Raw genomic sequence first — 21,257 nt, forward strand, 5'->3', positions numbered from 1 at the left:
TGTTGGAAATTCATATTTGTTTTACTCTTGTCAGATAGAGCAACTGTTGCAGACAACATTGAATGCATCAAAACAACATGTAAAATGAAAGGTGCTGCTCGTAGTGATGAACCCACGGAGAATTATCACCAAACACATTTTAGCGACTTTCAGCTCACTGTTTTGGTTTTATGGCCCTCAACTCTGCTGTTCTGGTTCACTCTCACTGCTCTCATAACATTGCTTTGAGCAGCATCAGACATCTGTTTTCAGTGAAAAAGCTTTGATAAAACCACTGCATACTACCTGCACAGCACCAAATGGCAGATGGGCCAAGTTAGCAAGCAGCTGGTGAACATGGTGGAGCATTTAGCAGCTATGAGCCAAATTTGGACAGAAGCACAAGCACAAATTCATGCTAATGCTGCTTTGTGTCTGCTGGACGGGTGAATAGGCACATTTTTACAAGTTGAATATGTGTGTGCGTGTACAGTGCATAATGATCTTATGTGATCATGTTGTGTGTTCACCTTGTGCTGCCCCCGAGTGGTCAACAGACAAGAGCACATGTTTAATTTAGATTAGGTAGAAATTTATTGTTTAAATTTACTGTAAATGATCATTTTTGTCCATGCTAGATCTTATAGGCTCACCTCTCTACAGAGATCTGTGAATGGTAACAGTTGCTCCAAACAGCCTCTCATTTTTCACAGCAGGGTCTTTCCAGCGTGCTGACATGTTGCAGCTGTTAGTCATTCTGCACTGATCATTATTATTCTATTGCTTTTCAGATTACTACACCAAGTTTCCCAGTAGTGGTGAAGATTGGACATGCCCACTCTGGAATGGGAAAGGTAATGTTGCTCTTCTCTTCTTACAAGCGTCAGAGGAACAAAAGATAAAAAAATGATAATAATAGTTATAATGATAATGTAGCCATTTCACAGTTATTTACTACCTTAAAATGGCAATGCAAGACACATTTGACTTCCTGAAATCAACTAACATTCAAGTTGTAGTTGTGATCAAATATGCAGGCATCAGACAGTTTTTTCCTGTTTGAACGGAGGGGGTATGGGTAAAGTGGAGAAAATAACTGCATGTTGGACAGAGGCCCACCCATTACCCCACTATTGCATCATTTGACAAACAGGCGTTGGGAAGTGCTTTAAAGTCCCTCTGTGGGCCCGGAGATAGTTCATCTGGAAGCACATAGTTTGTACTGTGTCATGTTTTCTCTGACGTATACACGACCACTTAAATCTCCATTCTCTCTTTTCCTCTTATCCGTCTCTCCTCTTCCTTTCCTCCTTTCGTGACTGCAGCATGTTTCCTTTTATATTCTCCTTCAGTCCTCCTTTCCTCCTCTTATTGATTGACGACTGTTATTTTTTTCTGGGTGAAATCAGATTGAAGTGTTTATCTTCTTTTGAGCCGCCCTCATCGATCTGAACGGATCAATCTGATAGTGTGTTATTGTCCTCTCTCTCTCTCTCTGTCTAATTATCAGCCTGTACATTTTTAACTTCCAATCTCATCTCTGATGCAGCTTTTGTAGTAATCCTACTCATTTGTCTGCTTCATTGCTGTTCGCTCTGAGAGGAAAGGTTTATGAAAGACATAGCAATTCATGATAAGTACAGGGAGACAGCACAAGTATAATAGTTTCCACTTTGCTTTTTGATTAAAGTGGACCGTGTCACCTCTAGAACATGACAGTCACAATATAATTTCACACCAGAAATCAGCAGTTTGTGCAGCAATTAAATGAGATATAATGTGTTTATTAGTGAGCTTTACAGGCGCTGGTGAGATTTTTTATTACCTTTGGACAGAGTAAATATAGCTGTTTAGCCCTTCTTCAAGTCTTTATGCTAAGCTAGCTGTTAAGCTAACTGTGTCAATCTTCTCATCTAATGCTCAGCAAGAAAACAAACACTGCATGCATGCATTAGTAAACAAAAAACAGTAAAAATTTGTAAAACCTGCAATTTTTTGATAAGTATTTAAGAAAAAAATACCAAATAAAGAGTAATATTATAGTTAAAGCTACAATATTTAAGTGTGTTGCTTGACATATCCTCGAAAGCTAAAGCTACATTTTTGTGCATATTCTTAAACAGTTATGAGACACTTATTTGATTTTGCAACGATAGAAATACCTCTGCGCTGGAAACTAAGGTATATAGCTCAGCCTTGCTTTAATTAAATTGTGTTTCTCCATGTGTTATTCCTCTACAGGTCAAAGTGGACAATGTGAGTGACTTCCAGGACATTGCCAGTGTGGTGGCCATCACTCAGACGTACTGCACTACAGAGCCATTTATAGATGCCAAGTATGACATCAGAGTCCAGAAAATCGGCACCGACTACAAAGCATACATGTGCGTGTTGCTCTTGTTTATCAGTTTTGTGTGTGCGTTCGTGTGTATACTGAACCAAAGACATAACAAATGAGTAACAAGCCCATTCAGTTTCAGCAATTGTATTATTTAATTTTAAAAAGTAAGGCTTGTGAGATGGAAACTATTTGTATGCTTATGGCAGTAAGGTCGAGGCAGTTTATGCCACTATACTGTATAAGTTTCCTTCATGAGTCTGCTTCGTCATTCTCATGCTCCAGTGTTGCTTTTAGATTATCTGATTCACAAACGGCATAAAATCAACTTCATCAGCATCAGCAGCGTCAGGAGCATCTTCATTTCCAGAGCTGCTGTTGTCAAAACCCTCCAATATCAAAGAAAATGCTGCTCAGCACTTTATTTGACATCCAGATGCTGCATCATCATGTTACTGCGACAGTTAGCTCACAGAAACAAACATTTTCATCAGTGTGTCTGTACTTAATCACTCCCACATCATACACCCTGCACACATCACCTGCATCCAGCAAACTCTGAAGGAAGTGACACTCTAACATACCTCATGTCTGTAGTGACCTTATAAATTTCTTAGAGAAAAACGTTAATAAAAAACAAAGCTATTTGTCATTTTTGAGATTTTGACACCAGGACATTGTCTGTCTATGTGCTTAATTGAATTAATTAGACAGGCTGCAGAGTCCCAGCTGTGTGTCCTTCATTCTAGTTGTTATGTGTAAACCTTAGCTTCTGCTAATCAGCCTGACAATGTGCAGATGTGCACGTCGCTTGCATATACCTAAAGCTAGTGCAGAAACAACATCCCTCCTGCTACAAGGATGTCTAAATCCCTCTTGCCAGCATTTCTACACGTGAAGGTTGGTGTCTGTAATAATTTAACACACAATTTCCTCTTCTTTTCCAGGCGAACATCCATTTCTGGTAACTGGAAGAGCAACACCGGATCTGCCATGTTGGAACAAGTAGCCATGACTGACAAGTGAGCACCGCTTCCACATTAGTGATGCTCAGGCACTGGGGCGTCACAGATGTCGCTCTTGTGTTATGTCACCATTAGTCACAATGTGCTCACGCAGCAGATTCATTCAGCTTTACATGTGGGTAAACACACATGTTTTTAGTGGACTGATGCTGCACTGTGCATTCATTTTCTAAGGTGTAATGTGGCTTTGCACACATAGAAAGAGAGGAAATAATAGTTAATGCGTCTTTGCTAATGGCTTCTTGGTCTTCTCATGGCTAAAATCTGGATTGTACACCTTTTAACCAGCTCAAAATTGAACTGAGTTGCCATTAAAAAATACAGCACAGAGACTTTAAGCCTTGCATAAGAATAGAAAAAGTCGAAAACCGGCCCTGGTATTTATTGATTCATTATTGAGTTTGATTGCGTTCAGTTTTCAAGGCAGCAAATCTATGAAGCTCTTTACAGATGCAACCTGAGGCAGCAGCAGCAGCTTTATGGTCTCTAGCCGAGCCAGCCGAGGGCTAGAAAACTTCTGCAACAGGTTTATGTCCAGAAGAGAAACATTTGCACATACACACTGTGCTGGAGTGACACAAAAGTCAATATTATTGAGAGTGTGCAAGAATAAAACTTTATTTTTTACTTAGCTAAGCAAGATGGTTCAAGACAGGAAAAGTTCTCATTCCCAGTTGTGTTTGATACAAAAAATCAAATACCTGCAACTGCTCTTGACCCAGCTTAAGTGCTAACTTTACAACTCAGCAAAACAGTTATTATTCACACTGTACACGAGTGGTAGCCAGTGTTTTTTTTTTCTTTTTAGTTTCCTGAAAAGAGATTGTGGCTCTCTGTAGACCTAATCTAGCTTCCCTCTGTAACAGGTACAAACTGTGGGTTGATACCTGCGCAGAGATCTTTGGAGGGCTGGATATCTGTGCTGTCAAAGCCATCTGTGGCAAGGATGGTAATGACTACATTACTGAGGTGAGAAAAATACATAAAGACGGGATGGAGGGAGGGATGGATGGAGGGAGGGAGGCAGGGAGGATGGATGGAAACAGTCAACAAGGCACTAAATATAATGAGTCAAACAAACAAACAGCTGTGATGTTGTCTGTGCATCACTGTGTTTATTGACTCCTGCCTTTGTTTGGAAACTTTCACCATTTTGACAGCAGCCTGTGGGAGTTATGTTTCATCAGAGTACTAATGCAGGCTTTTAGTCTTAAATTTAGCATATCTGGCCTAATTTACACTGATGGGGCTTTAGATTGTCTGGCTGATTTAATAAACTGATTGAGCCTAACCTGAATACACTTTATGAGTTTGATAACTAACATCTGGTGATATTTCAAGGCTCGGTATTCTCAGTGGCCCACCATAGTCTTTAGACCTGAAGTCATGATCACAACGGTTGTGAATAGACACATCAATGAAGGAATGTGCTTTGCTGTTATAATACCTTTTCTAAAAGTCAAGCTTTCAAAGGCAAGTGTGGGATTAAACACAGCATATGGTGATTTTAAGACTGAGAACATTCAGCTGTTCAGTGGGTCAGCTTCTACCCACCTATTACAGCTCTGGCTCTAGGAAATCCTGGACAGTGAAGAAGCCAGAAGGACTGTTCAGGTGGGCAGGACTGTGGAGGCTTGGGAAGTCTGGCCTTGTTGGACAGTCTCACACAGATTAGAGGTTCAGACCTAAAGACAGGTTCACACTTAAACAGTGAGACGGGCTCATTCTTTTACAAAGACACAGATTGAGACTCAAACGGGCTTTGAGTTAAGACTCAGACAGAGATTTGTCTTCATGCTCAGGGGAGGGTCCAGGCTCAGATTGAGACACCAAACAATGAAAATAGCTCAGGTCGAGACAGTGAGACAGGTTCAGGTTCAGAGGAAAAGAGAAACTCAGATTTAGGCTCAGGAGAAGAGAAAGTTCAGGCTCAGACAGAGAGTCTGGTTCGGGCATCAACAGAGAGGGGGCCAGACAAAAAAAGAAAAGAAACAGAGACTATATTAACAAACAGGGACCCTGGACTTCATGGATTCATGGCTGATTGTGGGGATGGGTCTCAGGAGCACCGGGCAGTGAAATGACTGGAGAATGACCCTTGAGAACCGATAGAAATACACTTGTACCCAGGGACTACAAATGATCCTTGTTGGGAGTTGGTGACTCACCACCGACATCAAGGATCAGGCCTGCAGAGACTCGGCAGAAATAGGCAGGATGGCTTCCAGAGGAGCAGGCAGAGAGCTTTCCAAAGAGCAGCAAAGCAGGTTAGAAAGCTAACCAACAAGGACATAAGCATTGAGCTTGTCAAAAGGGAAGCTCTGGAAGTAACTGGGCAGGAACTGAAAGATAGTGGAGAAGAACTGGGAGTCTCAGGATCTGCAGCAAGGACTGATTTGGCCACAGGACTAAACTGTTGAGTGGCCAAGATGTCTGCCAGCTCAGGGAGTAACTTGACAAACCCGAGTTTGTAGGACACAAACTGGAGAGCTGCTTCTCTCTGGATGCATTTTGGCAGAAGGTACAGAGCCACTCAGTGGTGTAGTCAGCTCAGACCCCCACCATGGTAAAAGCTGGGTCAGTTGGGTCCATTTTTGTCAAAATCCTGGCAGCTACCCAGCACCTCGTCCAAAATGTAGACGTGACACTGCACATATGGTTAAAGACATGCAAGCAGGTAGATGTTTAAAAACACAAATAATGACTAGCAGGCGAGAATGACTCAAAAACTTTGGGAACAGATGTGGAACTGGCAGCAGAAGAAGTGAACCGAGGTTTATATAGAGTAAACAGGTGAGCCAGGTGGCTGAGGGGATCGGATGACTGGCGTGTGCTGGAAACTCAAGGAGGGGCCGTGAGTGGAGAGGTGTTGCATGACGAAGTTTGGATAATTATGATTTCAAAGCGCAGCGAGAGAGTCTGAGGCTGAAGAGGGAGATGATACAGGAGCCACAATGACACCAACACCCAGCCACTGCGGTCCAAGCAAAGTCTCTAAACATCCCACTCACACGTTCAAAGAGCCTGACTGTCAGAATGAAATAGTCTGCAGTTTGGTGGAGGGCAGGTTAAATGCTGAAGTGGGAAAGATGTGACAAACATCTCCCCATGAGTCACCTCTCCTGGAAAACTGTTTTGGTTTCTGTAATGCTGCAGTAATCTTGTTGGGTGGATATCCATTTACACAGATGATGATTGCTCCTTAAAATGATAAAACCCTTGGCTTACTGAAAATGAAGATGATTCCCAGATTTTACACAGAAACAGTGTGTGTAGGTGTGTGTGTGTGTGTGTATGTGTGTTTATAGCTCGGGTTTTTCCTCCTTCTAAACCAATTATCGGGTTTGTTATTGTATTGTAGCTTCACAAATGGCACCAAAAATACATATGTGTTTCATACAGTATCCATAAACGCCTGCCCATACGTATAAACCATACTGACCATAAGAAACATCAAATCTAAACAAACTTTACACACATTTTCTATGTGGGAGAAGAAGTTACAGTTACGCCAGAGAGCTTTTACCACACATGAAGTGCTGACCGATGTGCCGTTTAACCTTCTTTGTTTGTCCAAACCCATTCTCATTCCGTTAAATACAGACACACACACCACCCGTTAGCGTCTGTATAAAACACCTGACACCTTTTCAACACATGGTTAAAGTTGTGAAACGGTCGCAGTTTGGTTAGATTTAAGGCCCCAAAACTCTGAGTGTCTAATATTGAGTGTACTGAGTGTCTAACATAACGTCGGTGCTGATGCCATGAAATGAATCCGGTCTGGCTTCTCTGTCCCGAGTTCATCATCCCATCTGGGTCAACTACATTTCAGTCGAGTAACATTTTCAATAAAAAATTCCCACATTTCCCAACGCGTTTTCTGTGCCCTCTTTGTCCAGGTTGTCGGTTCATCTATGCAGCTGATTGGTGATCACCAGGCAGAGGACCGCCAGCTCATCTCAGAGGTGGTTCTGGCTAAGATGACCCAAGCATTGGCTGCCAGGTCCTCTAGTGTTTCCCGCTCACCTGCTCGCTCGCCTCAAGGCCAAAAGCCGACCACAGTGCAGCCCCAACAGGTATGTCATACATGCTCATACTACAATTGTTTCAGTTCTCCTTGTGAGTATAGAAGACTTTTTGTGTAGCCCTTCATCAGTTCACTGCTGAGTCTTTACCAGAACCCTCTTACCCATGTTGCCTTTCTTCCCCTCTCTCTGTTGTTCTGTCCTTCTGTCTCACTCTTCCCCAGAGTGCTGCTCCTAAGGAAGGACTGGCAGATCCAAACAGGACCTCAGGCCAGCGCCCTCAACCTCAAGGTTGTCTGAACACTGTTCCCCATTGTAAAACAAGTGCTGCCACTGTTGGGCCAAAGCATGTCTAGGAAACACTCCTTGAACCAGTCATGGGATAGTTTACTCTCTGACATCCTGAAAGATCTCTCTGAGATAAAGTACCAATGAATTTAACACCCTCTGTCAAAATGAGTCCTGCCATCAGAGACAAAACTCACCAGTTAACTATCTGTTTAAAATGAAAGGGGAAACTAAACAACTAAGATATAACCTGTTAATCAGTGAGCTTTAGAGATGCTAGAGTGGAGCTAAGCTAACTGGCTGCTGTAGCTTCATATTTACTACAGACAGCAATCAATCCTCGCATCTAACTCTTGGAAAGAAAAATGAAAGTGTATTTCCCCAAGCTGTCCTTTTTTTGAAGGCAACACTGTCCAGCATCAATGCCTTAAACTAATGTACTTGTATCATGACTTCAGTTTGATGTCAACAGTGATGATCTGGATGCAAGACAAGAAAAAAAGACCTCTTTTGTCTTTTTAAGCTACAACCGTTTCCTTCTTGAACTTATGACTTTTACCACTTGAGTTAATAAGCAAATGTGCAAGATGGTACATTTAGCCAGCCTGTTGAGGTTAGCTGCAGCCATAGTGTCTGTGTTGGTGTGATGTTTGTGCTCAGGACTGATGTGTTAAAACTAAATGTGCCTACTAAAAGCACTGGTGAAACAACGTACAACATGGTCAATTAACAAAGCCATTACTGGAGTTGTACTGTTTGTGGGTGTGTGTTTGCATGTTTGTTCATTATCTCCAGTTCCCTTTTTGTTACATTGCATGGATGTGCCAGTAGTCCATGTGGCTTTTAGAGTATCTGCTGGTTGTTTTAGGAATGCCCTCGTTTCATGGTTTACAGGAATTGTTGTTAACATGTGCCTACAGTGTTAAGATGTGCAGTCAGTTGTGATTAATGCTTTGCTTTTGAATCCTCCTTATGATCTTTAAATCTGTACATTGTTGTGGTGCGAATCAGTTTAAGATGTTTTTCTACTGTCAAGCAACGAAGCAAGACCTGAACATTTTGTGAATAACTGCTTGGTGTCGTCTTTGGTTGTAAATTAATTAATTAATTATTCTGTGTTATGATACCTGAGACAAGACAAAGTGGCTTTACACGGTACACAATGCATATTTTTCTTGGCAATTACAAAACCCGGTTACGTGATTAATGACACATTTAAAAGAAAACTTCTTTTTCTTTCTCTGCATGATCGTTCCCAATTTGCTTGGAACACTGAACCACTGAATTACTGATATGTGATCTTCATGCATCATCTGGCTGCAAATATTTGTCATCTTAATCTTTTCTGATTGATACAAAGAGATTTAGTTTTTAATTCAAATACAGGACAAAGGCTTTCCCAGTTTGTTGACTTGCGTGGGAGAACTGCCTCCACACACACCCAAGTAAAATAATCCAATCTGATCCGATAAAATCAGTACACATGAACAGATATGATTAAAAAATATGAGTAATTCAGGGTTTGTATCCAAGCAAATTCTTATTCTGTCACCCTTTACAAATTGTGTTTGTATTTTCTTTGGTTTTTATGTGCTGTGAGTCCCAAGAAACCATTGGGATGCTTTATGACAAACTCTGATAAAACGTAAGACTCGTAGCCATTTCGCTGCTTAACACTAGTGTCTGGGATGAATTTTCACGAAGGTTTTGTAGTGGTCATGTCATGTGATGGAGAATCATCATGTAAGTAAGAATCCATACACTCGAAAAATGAATGTGCACATACACACTTTCCAAGCTGTCTTCAGAGAAACCTTTTTAAAGAGGCTTTAGTGTGTAATTTACATACTCAACTACAATTCTGCATCCTGGAATGTGAATTATCAGCCACTGGAAACTCATCCCTGCCCAGCCACTTCCTCCTCCTCAGCATGTGTAATCACTTGTCTCTTTTGTGCTGCATGGTGGGTTGCTTTGCTGCCTGTTTTTGAGTTGTTTGACACCATTATTCTTTCCTGGTTGTATCACTACCCTTTTCATTTCTGTCATTGGCTTTCCTCTCCCCTCATCGTCATCTTTTTATCACCACACTTCCTCCTGTCACGAGTTGCTGTGCACAAGAGCAACTAACACTTGGCATGAGAGGCTAGTCACCACACCTTCTCTTAACCGTTGATGTGCCGCCCCCTGCTGGTCATTGCAGTCCAAACATTCAGAGCCTGCGCTGCTCCACTCTGTTGTTGACCGATGAGATGGTCGGGATTTCTATGAATGTGAGAGCTCATTATGTGAATGGGCATGTTGAGACTCAAGTCTGTACCATGTTCTGCCTTGGTTTTTGGTGAGTGTTACAGGCGCCTGGTTTTCTAACTGCTGCACCAAAACAACAAGTGCTAGATGTAAGAAGTAATGATGCTTATTTGTTTATTTCCTTTTCTTCTTTTGCTTCTTTGCTTTTCTTGCCTCTACCTGTTACTCAACTGTGTAACTATGATCTAATACAACTGTCTTATCTCAATCTTTTAGGTGCACCAGTGAAATCACAGAGTGTAGAGCCACCATCAGAGTCAGCTAAGAAAGCATCTGAAACAGCACCAAAGCCCAGCCAGGCCCAGAAACCTGGTCCAGGAGCAGCTCAGGCTCAGAAGCCAAGCTCAGTCCAGAGGGCTGCCTCAGTCACAAAGCCTCCAGTGCCGAGGCCTCCCCCAATGACCAGAGCCCCATCCGTCACAAAGTCGGCCCCAGGTTCTGCTTCCCCCCCAGCCCCAGCCAAAGCTTCACCATCATCCCCAGCTAAAGCAGCAGCAGCAGCAGCAGCTCCAGGCTCTCCCCCAACCAAAGCAGCAGCAGCAGCCACAGCTTCAGGCTCTCCTCTAGCTTCGGCCCCAGCCTCAGCCTCTCCTGCCGCCTCAGCCCCTACCACGGAGCAGCCCAAGCCCCAGCCTCCGGGCTCCCCGTCCCCAGCTCCAGGCAAACCAAAAGAGCTGCCCCCCAAGCCCACACCACCTGCAAAGCCCATCCCTCCCGTGCGCAGGAATTCAAAGCCGCAGCTTCAGCCAAAGCCACAAACCCCACCTCCTCCCAAAGCTTCACCTAAACCCCAGCCTGCCGCCCAAGCCCCAGCACCCACTCAGGCCTCAGATACTGCCTCAGCCCCTGCCCCGGCACAGGTTCAGTCCCCAGCCAAAGCCAGCCAGTCCCCATCCAATGTCCAGTCTCCAGCTAAGGTTCAGCCTCAGGCCAAGCCGGCTTCTCCTTCCCCAAACCCTGAGGCTGTCCCGGATGAAGCAGCCGCAGCCGATGAGGCCCAGGCCCCTGTGGAAGATCAGCAAGCATCTCAGCAAAAGACCCATCCTCTGCTGAAGTAAGAGCAGTATTATCACCACAGTGTTGATAATGCAAAGACATGCATTTCAATGGGGCATACTTTGTTTTAGGATACAAAATTAAATATCAGATCCATCCTTCTGCAAAAAGAGAATATAGGTGAACGAATTTCTGTTTGTTTTAGTGCTTCAGTCCAACTGGTAACCTGCTGAAATTATTTCCCATTCGGGTCACACTTTATTAGCCCTCCCTATTTAGCATTTACAAGCAATATAGAAACATTTAATACATGGTTTTTAACACACTATGTTGTAGTTGTAAGTAAGTATTTTAAATGTTTATTGTTGTACCTGTAGACATTTTTAACTGTATGTTTGTATAAACTGTAAACAGATAATAATCTAACATAACAGTTGTAATATAGAATTTCCAAGGAAGTTGTTATTCTGGAAAATAATGTACGTTAATAAATGGTTAAAAATGTCCTTATATGTGCTGACAGCTACATTACAGTGTGGTAGAAACTATTTATTATATGTCCATATGCTACTCATGTATGATAAATAGAGGGGTCAAAGTACAGTGTTAAGATTTTTTCAATATTTTTCAAAGATCATTGTACAAATATTGTGTTTGTGACTTTTTGGCCCTCTTACACATTTCCCTGTTTGTCTTCCTTCCTGATTCTTCCCTCTAACTTACTCTATTAACATTTGCAAAATCCTCTTCTCCCTTTCCTCCTTCCTGCCTGCATCCCATCCTTCCTTCCTTCCCTCCCTCCTCATCCCCTCGTTCTCCTCCCTCTCTTTTTCCTCCTCTTCCCTTCCCAGTAAGTCCCAGTCCCTGACCAATGCCTTCAACGCCTTCAGCGACTCCTCTTTCTTCCGCGGGGTCTCTAGCTCCGGAGGTGACGGCCAAGACGAGGCGAAGGCCGAGACCATCCGCAACCTCCGAAAGTCCTTCGCCAGCCTTTTTTCTGACTAGACACAGCCGAACCGTAGTGAGCCCCTTAATGATTCTGGCCCCCCTTTTACCATTGGCCAGCGATGACTTGATTGACATTAAATGTGAAGCAGTCTGAGATTAAACTTTGTGTGTTAACTGTACTGTATTCCCTCCATCCTGGTCCCTCTTCTCCTCCCTTTTCAGCTTCTCTGTGTGAGTAACAGCGAGGCCTGCTGGGTAGGATTTTCAGCAAATGATGCTGTGACAGAGTAACTTGAGTGAAGGAGTTACGTCATTGATACAGAACAGGATAAAATAGAAGAGAATAGAATAGAAAGGAATAGAGTATAATAACAAAATGTTTATTTTTCCCAGAGCACACTTTAGGGAGCGCTTTCTGAAGTATATGAAAAGTATAATATTCAAGACTACAGATTGAATGTACATACAGTATATATATATATTATATATACAGTATATAAATAGAAACATATATATAACTATAAAGGGAGTTAAGCCAATAATATAATTAGCTTTATATTTCAATTAGCTTTTGTCAGTGACATAACTCTTTCATTCAGTGGCTGGATTCATACACATTTTACAAAGAATAATTACGTATTTGACATTAGATGGCGTCCCCCGCAGTGAAGCAATTTTGATCAGTAAGTGAACATATGTCAGTAAAAAACTAAAACCCCCCAAAAAAAAAAAAACCTACTTCTTTATTTGTTCCTGTGTACATCCAACCGTTGTGTCTTTGTTCCTGGGCTACTGACTACTGGGCTCATCATTGCTGCCCCTTTTTTTGTCTACAAGCCTTGAAGTTCATTGTCGTGTGAGGGAGTTGGAAATATGTGTACGTTCATCTGTGTTCAATTGTTATGCATGGCTCCTCCAAGTGGCTCGGTGTGACTTTTGGAGCAGAAGGGAGCTCTATCAGTGTTGAGTTTTCCCTCCGTTCGCCTCTCTCTCTCTAGATGTTGTAGCCTTATTGTGAACATGTTTTCAATTCACAGCTACATTTGTTAGCTGTGCAGACCTGGGTCGATTACAACTCGAAATTCAATCATTTACTTCACCTATTTGAATGCTATGGAGGGCAAGACTGATTGCAACTGGTTTGGAAACGTTGGGATTGGGCGTAGAGCACCAGACTGTATAAATCAATCTTAAAAAGTATCTGAATGCATTTCAAAGAGTAAGAAGACTCATGTCTGTAGCTGTGACTGGTGATCTCTTGTTTCACCTCTATGTAGATCTATCAACAGTATTGTAATTTGTTGATTATTCTCATGAAAAGACATTGAGACAGTAGTGCAATAACACCTCGACATGACTGTTGAGCGCTGTCACCCTATTAGAAATATAAATATGATCATATATACAGGACCTGTGTATCTGTTAAATACCTTATTCTTACATTCCCTTTAAGGTTCCTTTCAGTGGTGACTTTCCAGGTTGCTTTGTGCTGCAGTCAGACGTTGGGTTTCAGATTAACAGCCATATTAAACTGTTGGTTTTTCTGATTAATCCTGTTTGTGTTGTGGGACTGAATTTAAGGCAGCCTGGAATGAACCCAGTACCTTGATTGGTCATTTTCAACTGAGTTGCTGCATTTCAAATTCACACGAGTTAAAAAACAAAAACAAACAAAAAAACACACGCAAGAACCGCATATCAACCTGTCTGCTTATCCATTTCCAGTACTATGTTGCAAGTAAATTATAACATTAACATCGTATTTGTATGTATGTGTGTGCCATCTCAGGAGTTTATTTTTTGTAATATATTGATTGATTTATTTTTTGAGGCTCCATATTTATGGTACAGTATATATTGTTTGTTTTGTATTGTGTTTTTATTTGTAACGCAATACTGCTTTGCATGATCTGGTGACTGATGTTTTTTTGTTTAGTTTTTTTCTGTACAGATAAAAGTTAATAAAGATGTGGTTCCATCATTTCACTGATTGGCTACGTAAGATCCATGCTGGCGGCTGTGCCTTTTGTTTGTGGGGCAGAGTTTTCTTTAAAGAGGCACTGCATCAATGCCACACATAAAGATCAGTGTCTTCATCATCAGGGCTTCTGTGATATGTCGGCCTCTGCTGCTTCAGTTTAGATCACTCCAGAATTTTAAGTTCCACAATTTAATGGAAGTCCATTAATCTATAAAGCAAATACATGTAGCTGCTACCGATGCTAAACACTTGCATGTGAAGACTGTAATGACAAATTCAGACATAGGAGACCTTTTACAGGAACAACTAAAAAGTTTCACAAAGTCACGACTCAACTCTGAGCGCCAAGCTAAGCTAAGATTTCAGTGTGATGCAGGACTACAGTCGACTTCTTAAAATGTGAAGAGATCAGGAAGAGACGTGCAGTATCTCAGAGGTATGTCTGATGTGTTTTATGTAGCACTGGTGGACAACTCTCTCTGGGTTTTTGCTCCAATATTTAGGACTTCAGTCTTTTTTTCACTTGCAGGCCATTCGATGATGTTCAATGGCTGAATGCAAATCACTTCAAAGAAACAGATTGTCACTGGGATTCATGTAAATATGGAAATATTCCACCAACTGTAACATGGTTTTTAACATGCATGGAGATACATAAGTTGTACTGACAAGAGGTAAGTCTCTAACTTTGTTATAACACAAGGTTATCAGGCATATTTTACATAAAGGATCCCTGTCAACATCTCCTGTTTTGTATTTTTGAGGCACTGCACCATCAGACAACAGGTCAGTCTCTCTGTGGAATTTGGAGGATTAGATGACAAGGAGCACCTTTTGGGCTTCACAAAATTGGCTTGATTTGAGAACGGTCTCACTATCATCTCTAACCTAGTTAAATACTGCAACTGATTCACGGCTGAAAAACATGACCTATGCACCAAATTAAGTCATCACATCTTTTATCTGACAACAACAAAGGCATAATGTAATGCTTTAGTAAGAGTTCACAGTGCAAGGTCAATGTCAGCTCTGTTTGCTCTGCGTTCTTGCGCAGGTGGACGATAAATGAATAAGACCTTGAAGGTATTTCCGCCGGCTGAATAACACTCTATGCAACTGCAAAGGCATCCATGACTCAGCACGGTCTTGAAGAGATTAGTCAACATTATACTCATTGTCACAGTTTTAACTTACTACATTATAACTTATTCTATTATATATGTGAACATTACATTACTTTATAACTTACAAAGCATACCACAACAAAAAACATGCAAGAATAACTTGACTGTGCTACTTAATGAGGCAGAGATGGGTTGAACTATCTGTGCTCAGCCAGCAGGTGGCACTATATACATGTGTAAATCATGCATTGTGTATTTCTGCTCTGCAAAGATTCGTGCTTCAAGATGTTTTGTGTTTGTGGTAAAGGATTTGAATAAGTGTGACAGCCCTCTGGCTCATTTGGTTGAGTCTTGTTTGCTCTTCTCTTGCAGGTTCATGTAATTGGTATGTGGGACTGACTAGTCGGGCTGACTGGGTGCACCTGGGTTGAGTATAAGCTGCCACTGTAGTCCTTTTGCAGAGACTCTTCTGTTTGGTTCCTTGATCGTTTTTCCAACACCTGAACACCACATTTCCCACAAATCCATTCACTAACACCGCTGACTTTACTGCCTGTTGTGACCTTTGGAGCCGGTCAGGACAATAAGACGGATCTATTACACTCTTCAAAATACCCTGAATATATGAGCCAAAAACCATCACTGTTTTCAATATGGGCCCTATTGTTGTTATTATTATGAGGTGCTGATAGAGGTTATAAGGTGAAGATGGTATAGATAGCAATAATAAGTCATAGTTACTCTTCTGTCTCCTTTCTTTGTCATACTGCTCAGCATTGCCAGCGTCATACATGACATTTCATCATCCTCATGCAGGCAAATCAATAGCACACAAGTTTAATCTACTCATCACAGCAGATTTCTCCTGATGCCCACGTCTATTTCTTCTTTTCTACCTTTTTGGCATGTTTTTCTTCTCAGATTCTTTCATGTCCTACCTTTGATGTTCTGTCACATTTAAATAAAGCACGGGGGAAGTATGTGCCACTAACAGTTTGACGTCTTTACATAAATGCACATACACCACACCATTTACATGAGAAACACGGCTTTCTTTCAGCGTATAAGCAAGGAAACAGGCTAAGTGAAGTGTGTCTGAGCACGTGTCTGTAGCGTCTTAAAGAGTTTATGACAGCCTGTATTCCTTTACTTGTAAATCTGATCATCATTTCTCCTACAAAGCCTGCCGTTACAGACGATGTGAACCACATACACAAATCCAGTCGCACCACCTCTTTGCATACATTGACGTACAATGGCTGGCTTCTAGGTCCATGGGACGACCAGTCAGTGGAGATCTGTGGGAACATCTCCATCACATTGCTCATAGGGACATGGATGTGGGCGGCAAAGGCACCAAAGTGAGCCTACATTGGCCAAACCCTGTTTGTCTTGGTGCTCATCCCACCCCGCTCAAGCCAGGCTGAGAGCGAGGGAGTATGAACACAAGGAGGAAGGATCACTGTGGTTAAATGCTATAATATCCAGATTTAGTTATAATAGCATCCAATGTGTTTGAGGATGGAGGAGAAACTCATTTTGGCCTATTTCCTGGTGTCAAGCACCATCCTGATCCCTCCTAGGCCTGAAAAATGACGTGTCAGTTCCACTTCATAATAATTAGTGTCATGACAGTGTAGGAGAGTCTTGTGAAGATGCAGAACATGAGCACTTTGATGATGAACATTTTCAGATCGCACAGCTCCTGTCCTCTGGGATTCCACTGTATAAACAATCAAAAAATATTGCTTTGTTTTGTTTGTGACAGCAAAACTCTCGAGGGTGTCATTTTTTTTAAGTTCAGCATGGAGAAATTCTGCGTGGGGAGGAGTGCTCTGCATGTGAGAGATGAGAAAATGTGTGTGTGTGTGTGTGTGTGTGTGTGTGTGTGTGTGTGTGTGTGTGTGCAGGTCTGTAAATAAGCAAAGTGTGCAAGCTGTCTGAGTTCACAGTATTGAGTTATGGCAGATCAAAGGCAGCTGAAAACAAGCTGACTGCTACATGGTGAAAGCAGCATAACTGAACTACACTTACATGTATCTGCTTTGAAATCAGCGATCACAGAAGACTGCATGGCATCGTTCTGAACCGTGAGCAGCAGGGTTTCGTGTCTTTTGTGTTTTAATGCTTTAAAAACAGGTTGAAAAGCTACATACAGGAGCTAAACTTTGCCTTGATTTTTCAGAAGTATCCTTGTCATGTATCATTTCATACGTTCTGTTGAGTTTTTGCAATGAATTCAGCTCCACAGAGTCATTTGTTTTGCATTGTGTGTTTTTGCACTGTATTTTTGGGCTCCTTGGGATATTTTTACTTTATCATTTGAAACTTGAGGTTGTTTCGAGACTTGGTGAAGATCAAAAGCTGGTGTCTGTGTTCTTGCACAGAAAGCATTTATTAATATCTCTTTGCAAATCAAAGGACACATTCACTGTTAACACCAAACCAAAGAACATAATTAGAGCATTAACAGGCTGCTCTTAAAATAAATTTCTGCAAAACCATGAGTGCAAATCATTAGGTCCAAAAATTCAAACTGAAAAATCTCTGTGCTCATCAATTAAGTCCTTTCACCCACATGCCCAGCCACCATGTCGTTTAGCAGCTGTATCACTGGTACAGACAAAAGGTCAGAGTCTGGTCAAGTGACACACTCAAAAAACAGGAACATCTATTTCTTCACGGACTGAGCTTTTTGGTTTGTGGAAATGTTTCTTCACCAGGCTGTTCTGCTGCATGTTTAAAACCAAATCTACCCACAACCAGTCAGCCTGCCAGGAGATCATTTAGCCAGCAGGGCTTGTGTGATGCCACATTTCAGTGTGAGCATCGTCAACAGCTCAAGTGTCATAAGGAGGCTGAACGCGACTGTCTGAAAAACATTTCTTAATCTCATGTCAATTTTATTACTGCATTAAAATACTGAGTACCTTTACCTTAAGATGTGATTTCAACAATGTGATGAACACTGGCTGCTTTGTGCCTGCGGAGAATATTATTCTCTGTGCATTTCACTGTCTGTCCTGGGGTTAAAAATAGAGCGAGGTTTAGGTTGAGGTTAATCAAAGGTCCTCAAACTTACAGAGCGTAACAAGGCTCTACAGATGCAGCACATAGGCAAGTGATTTGTTACGCATTATTTCTGCACCTCATAGTAAGATGAGTTTCAATGGATGTTATTTTATGAAAGAATCTGTATAGTAGATAACAATTTAGAAGAATCTCTTTCGAGGTCAATTTGTAACTGTGACCCTAAGACTTACAAAATAAAAGCATGAATGTTTGTTAATGAAAAGTCCTTGACTGCTGAATTGTGCTGATTTAACTGGAGAATCTTCAGTCACACCTTCTGAGTTCAAAGCATGTATAAAAACATGACTCTGATACCGAAGACATGACCGTAAACACCCCCATTAGTCATCACTATTGTCAGGTTAGCTAGGGGCTAACACTACAGTCTGCCAGCTAACACGACATGCTGTCACTATTTGACAGGTAAGATGTTAGGAAATACACTTCTTTGCTTTCTTGATGAGAGTGGGCCTTAGATTAGATTTGATACCAGCCTCACGGATGTAAGGTAGCCTAATTATGCTAGTTAACTTAGCCCAAAGACAGGAAACAGCTAGCCTAGCTCCATCCAACAGTAGAAAAATCTGCCTTTGAGTCAAAAAAGCACCATATTAATAGCTAGCGGCTGCTCCTGCCACACCTGATTGCATTTAAAACCACATCTGACCTTTGTCAATTTCGTGCTGGTTAAACAAATGAGACATAATGTGTTTGTCTGTGGGCTTTGGGTGTGCTGGTAGGTGAATTTTGTTACCTTGGGACAGAGCCAGACAAACTGTAGCAGTGTCTCCTTTCCAGTTTTAGCTTTTAGCTAACTTAGCCAGCTGCTGGCTCCTGCCGACCCCAATGAGACCTGTATTGACCTTGGCTAACGCTAGCTTAACGTTAGCTTAATTCTCGGCAAAAAAGCCACGAATGTCGAATTATTCCTTTTATCAATTTATCTTAAAATTAATCTAATTTTTTTGTGTGTTCGACAACACACAATCCAAAAAACAAAGATGCCTTTACTTTACTTAAACCCCTCAAAAAAAAAAAAAAAAAAAAAAAAAAACAGCGTTCAAATGAAATAGTTAAATAATCGCTAAGCTACAGGGTAATTTGATGCCTCCGCCTGTGTCCTTAGGACTCCCGGGCGGTGGTGTTGAGAGGAGGGAGGAGAGAGAGGCATGACAGGCAGGCAGACGCCGAGCTCTGCAGCAGCGGCCGCAGCATGACCAGGAACCTCCACAGCAAACAGACCTGACCACTTTGACACGGCGCTCCCGTGGAAGCGACGACACGACGCGCTTTCCGAAGCCGACACGAACGTTTGCACAACCGAAGGAGACGACCCGACTTCGAAAGAGCAAGTGCGCTCCGTCTGCTGCCTCTGCGCCTCTGATCAGGTCAGTCACCTTCCGCTCGGCTTGCTGTTCGCTGTGCGCCGCGACCGTTGTGGCTGCTGGTTGGATGGTACGCGCTGAAAACCACCTTAAAAAGTAATTCAACCCTTCAACACTGATTCTGCTTTTTAAATACTGGGTGACATAAAATCTGTATGGTTGTTGAAACTGGGACATTCAAACTGAAAACGTCTATCCACCCGTGTCAACAACTCCTCTTGATTTAAAGAGCTCATACTGCCAGATGTGATATCTTGTTAAGGTGGACACTTTTTGGAGTGAGGGGGTTGGTGATGGCGAGGGTGGGGGGGCGGGTGCGGTCACAGGACTGACAACTGCCACACAGTCAGGTGTTGGTCCATAGTGTGTCTGTGTGCCACAGTGTGAGTGTGAGTTTGACATGCAAACACCAGGCAGAGATTTTAACCTAAGTGATCACAACTTCTCAGGTGAGTACAACAGACTGTCTCACTCCCTCTGAATTTATGGTGTGCAGTTTTCATAGGTAACTCATTTAGAGGGGTAGTTTTGTGTGAATAAACAAGACTTTTTAAGGTGTATACATATATTCTATATATTCCTCTTTCATATCTTTTTCCTCTGTGTCATGTGAGGAATGTTTAGATGTTGCACAATGTTCAGGCAGTTCAGTTTTTTTCTTTCTTTCAATTGTCTGGAAAATCTTGGTTGTGACTCAGCAATAATGTGGACAGAAGATCAGGGACTGGCAGTGGCTTCTCTTTGAGGGTTTGCTGTGTGACTCTGCGGTAGCTGACGTGAACAGGCCCCATGTTGTTTCATTATGATGTAATGATGGTACTTGGAAGGCAAACTTATCAGTTAGTTGTACAAGACTCACACTGTCACTGCGAATAGTGCCTCTAGCTGTTAACCACTCTTCAGTGGTTTGGATGATCATCACGTCCTTAATCGATCCCACTGCAAGCAATCAGGGAAAGCTTACGATTATGTTGCTGTTCCAAATGGAGTGCATTTAAAGCTGATTTGCTCTTGATATTCATAAAACTGCTGGGCAGATTCAGACTCATTTCTTTCGTCCACTTAACGTTACTGACAACCATTGAAAGTTTGTTGCCTACTTTCTAGGTAGCCATTAGTTTCCAGGATTTTCTCTATTCTATTTAAACAATAACTGGCAGAGACTGTAAATTTGTTTGAGGTATGCCTTACCGTTGTGTCTGCATTTATTATACTCAACTTTATGTGACTGAGGTGATGCAGCTGACGGCGCTACATTATCACACAATAATACATCTTACTACAAAGTTCACTGTGATCGATTCTCAGCAAGTTTATTATGACAGATCACTTAAAACCAGCCTCTGCCTGGAAGCCAAATGCGATATCTAAATCACAGGAGCTGTAGTTATTTGGTCAAGATAAAATTTGTGACAACATACCATTAAAAATCAAATGTTGCGGTGCTACGGAGATGCCCCAGCCTATTCAGCAGACGTAATGGAAACATGCTTGTTTGGTACAGACCCCAGCAAAAATCACATCATCACCATTTTTATGTTTGTTTGTTTGTTTTTTTCAGTGAAAATGAAGTACAGAAATTACCATTCCCACTAAAATCACAACTTATATTGCATTCACAACATCTGTCAAAATAATTGCTTTTGTTCTTTTCTTCTTCTTCTTGTTCTTCTTTTTTAGCATATCTTTCAGCTCTACCTGGAAGACAGGAAATCAATCTACAGCAGCTATGAAAAATAGCTGCCATTTATGTTGTTGGTAACAAATAGCGAAAACAAGCGAA

At 41.8% G+C, this 21,257-nt stretch overlaps 2 protein-coding genes across 4 annotated transcripts in view; both read left to right on the forward strand.

Moving 5' to 3' along the window:
- Window positions 1-13,893, forward strand: part of syn2b (synapsin IIb) — an 84,079-nt gene extending 70,186 nt beyond the window's left edge. The window contains exons 6-13 of the mRNA XM_070958405.1: window positions 771-833; window positions 2,221-2,363; window positions 3,265-3,339; window positions 4,209-4,311; window positions 7,245-7,421; window positions 7,595-7,661; window positions 10,185-11,022; window positions 11,816-13,893. Coding sequence (XP_070814506.1) covers window positions 771-833; window positions 2,221-2,363; window positions 3,265-3,339; window positions 4,209-4,311; window positions 7,245-7,421; window positions 7,595-7,661; window positions 10,185-11,022; window positions 11,816-11,969 — 1,620 coding nt within the window. The 3' untranslated portion in view covers window positions 11,970-13,893. The remainder of the gene's footprint in view (window positions 1-770; window positions 834-2,220; window positions 2,364-3,264; window positions 3,340-4,208; window positions 4,312-7,244; window positions 7,422-7,594; window positions 7,662-10,184; window positions 11,023-11,815) is intronic.
- A 5,339-nt stretch (window positions 13,894-19,232) lies between these two features.
- Window positions 19,233-21,257, forward strand: part of pparg (peroxisome proliferator-activated receptor gamma) — a 32,885-nt gene continuing 30,860 nt past the window's right edge. Inside the window, exon 1 of one of the 3 annotated variants that reach the window (XM_070958498.1) lies at window positions 19,233-19,477. Coding sequence is in view for 1 of the 3 variants with exons in the window: in XM_070958497.1 (XP_070814598.1) it covers window positions 19,875-19,923 (49 nt within the window). In the remaining 2 variants the exon portion in view is untranslated. Of the gene's footprint in view, window positions 19,478-19,530; window positions 19,571-19,849; window positions 19,924-21,257 lie in introns of those variants that run through there. The other 2 variants (XM_070958500.1, XM_070958497.1) reach the window with 2 other exon arrangements.

This window comes from Chaetodon trifascialis, chromosome 3 (assembly GCF_039877785.1).
Source record: "Chaetodon trifascialis isolate fChaTrf1 chromosome 3, fChaTrf1.hap1, whole genome shotgun sequence".
Classification (NCBI taxonomy): domain Eukaryota; kingdom Metazoa; phylum Chordata; class Actinopteri; order Chaetodontiformes; family Chaetodontidae; genus Chaetodon; species Chaetodon trifascialis.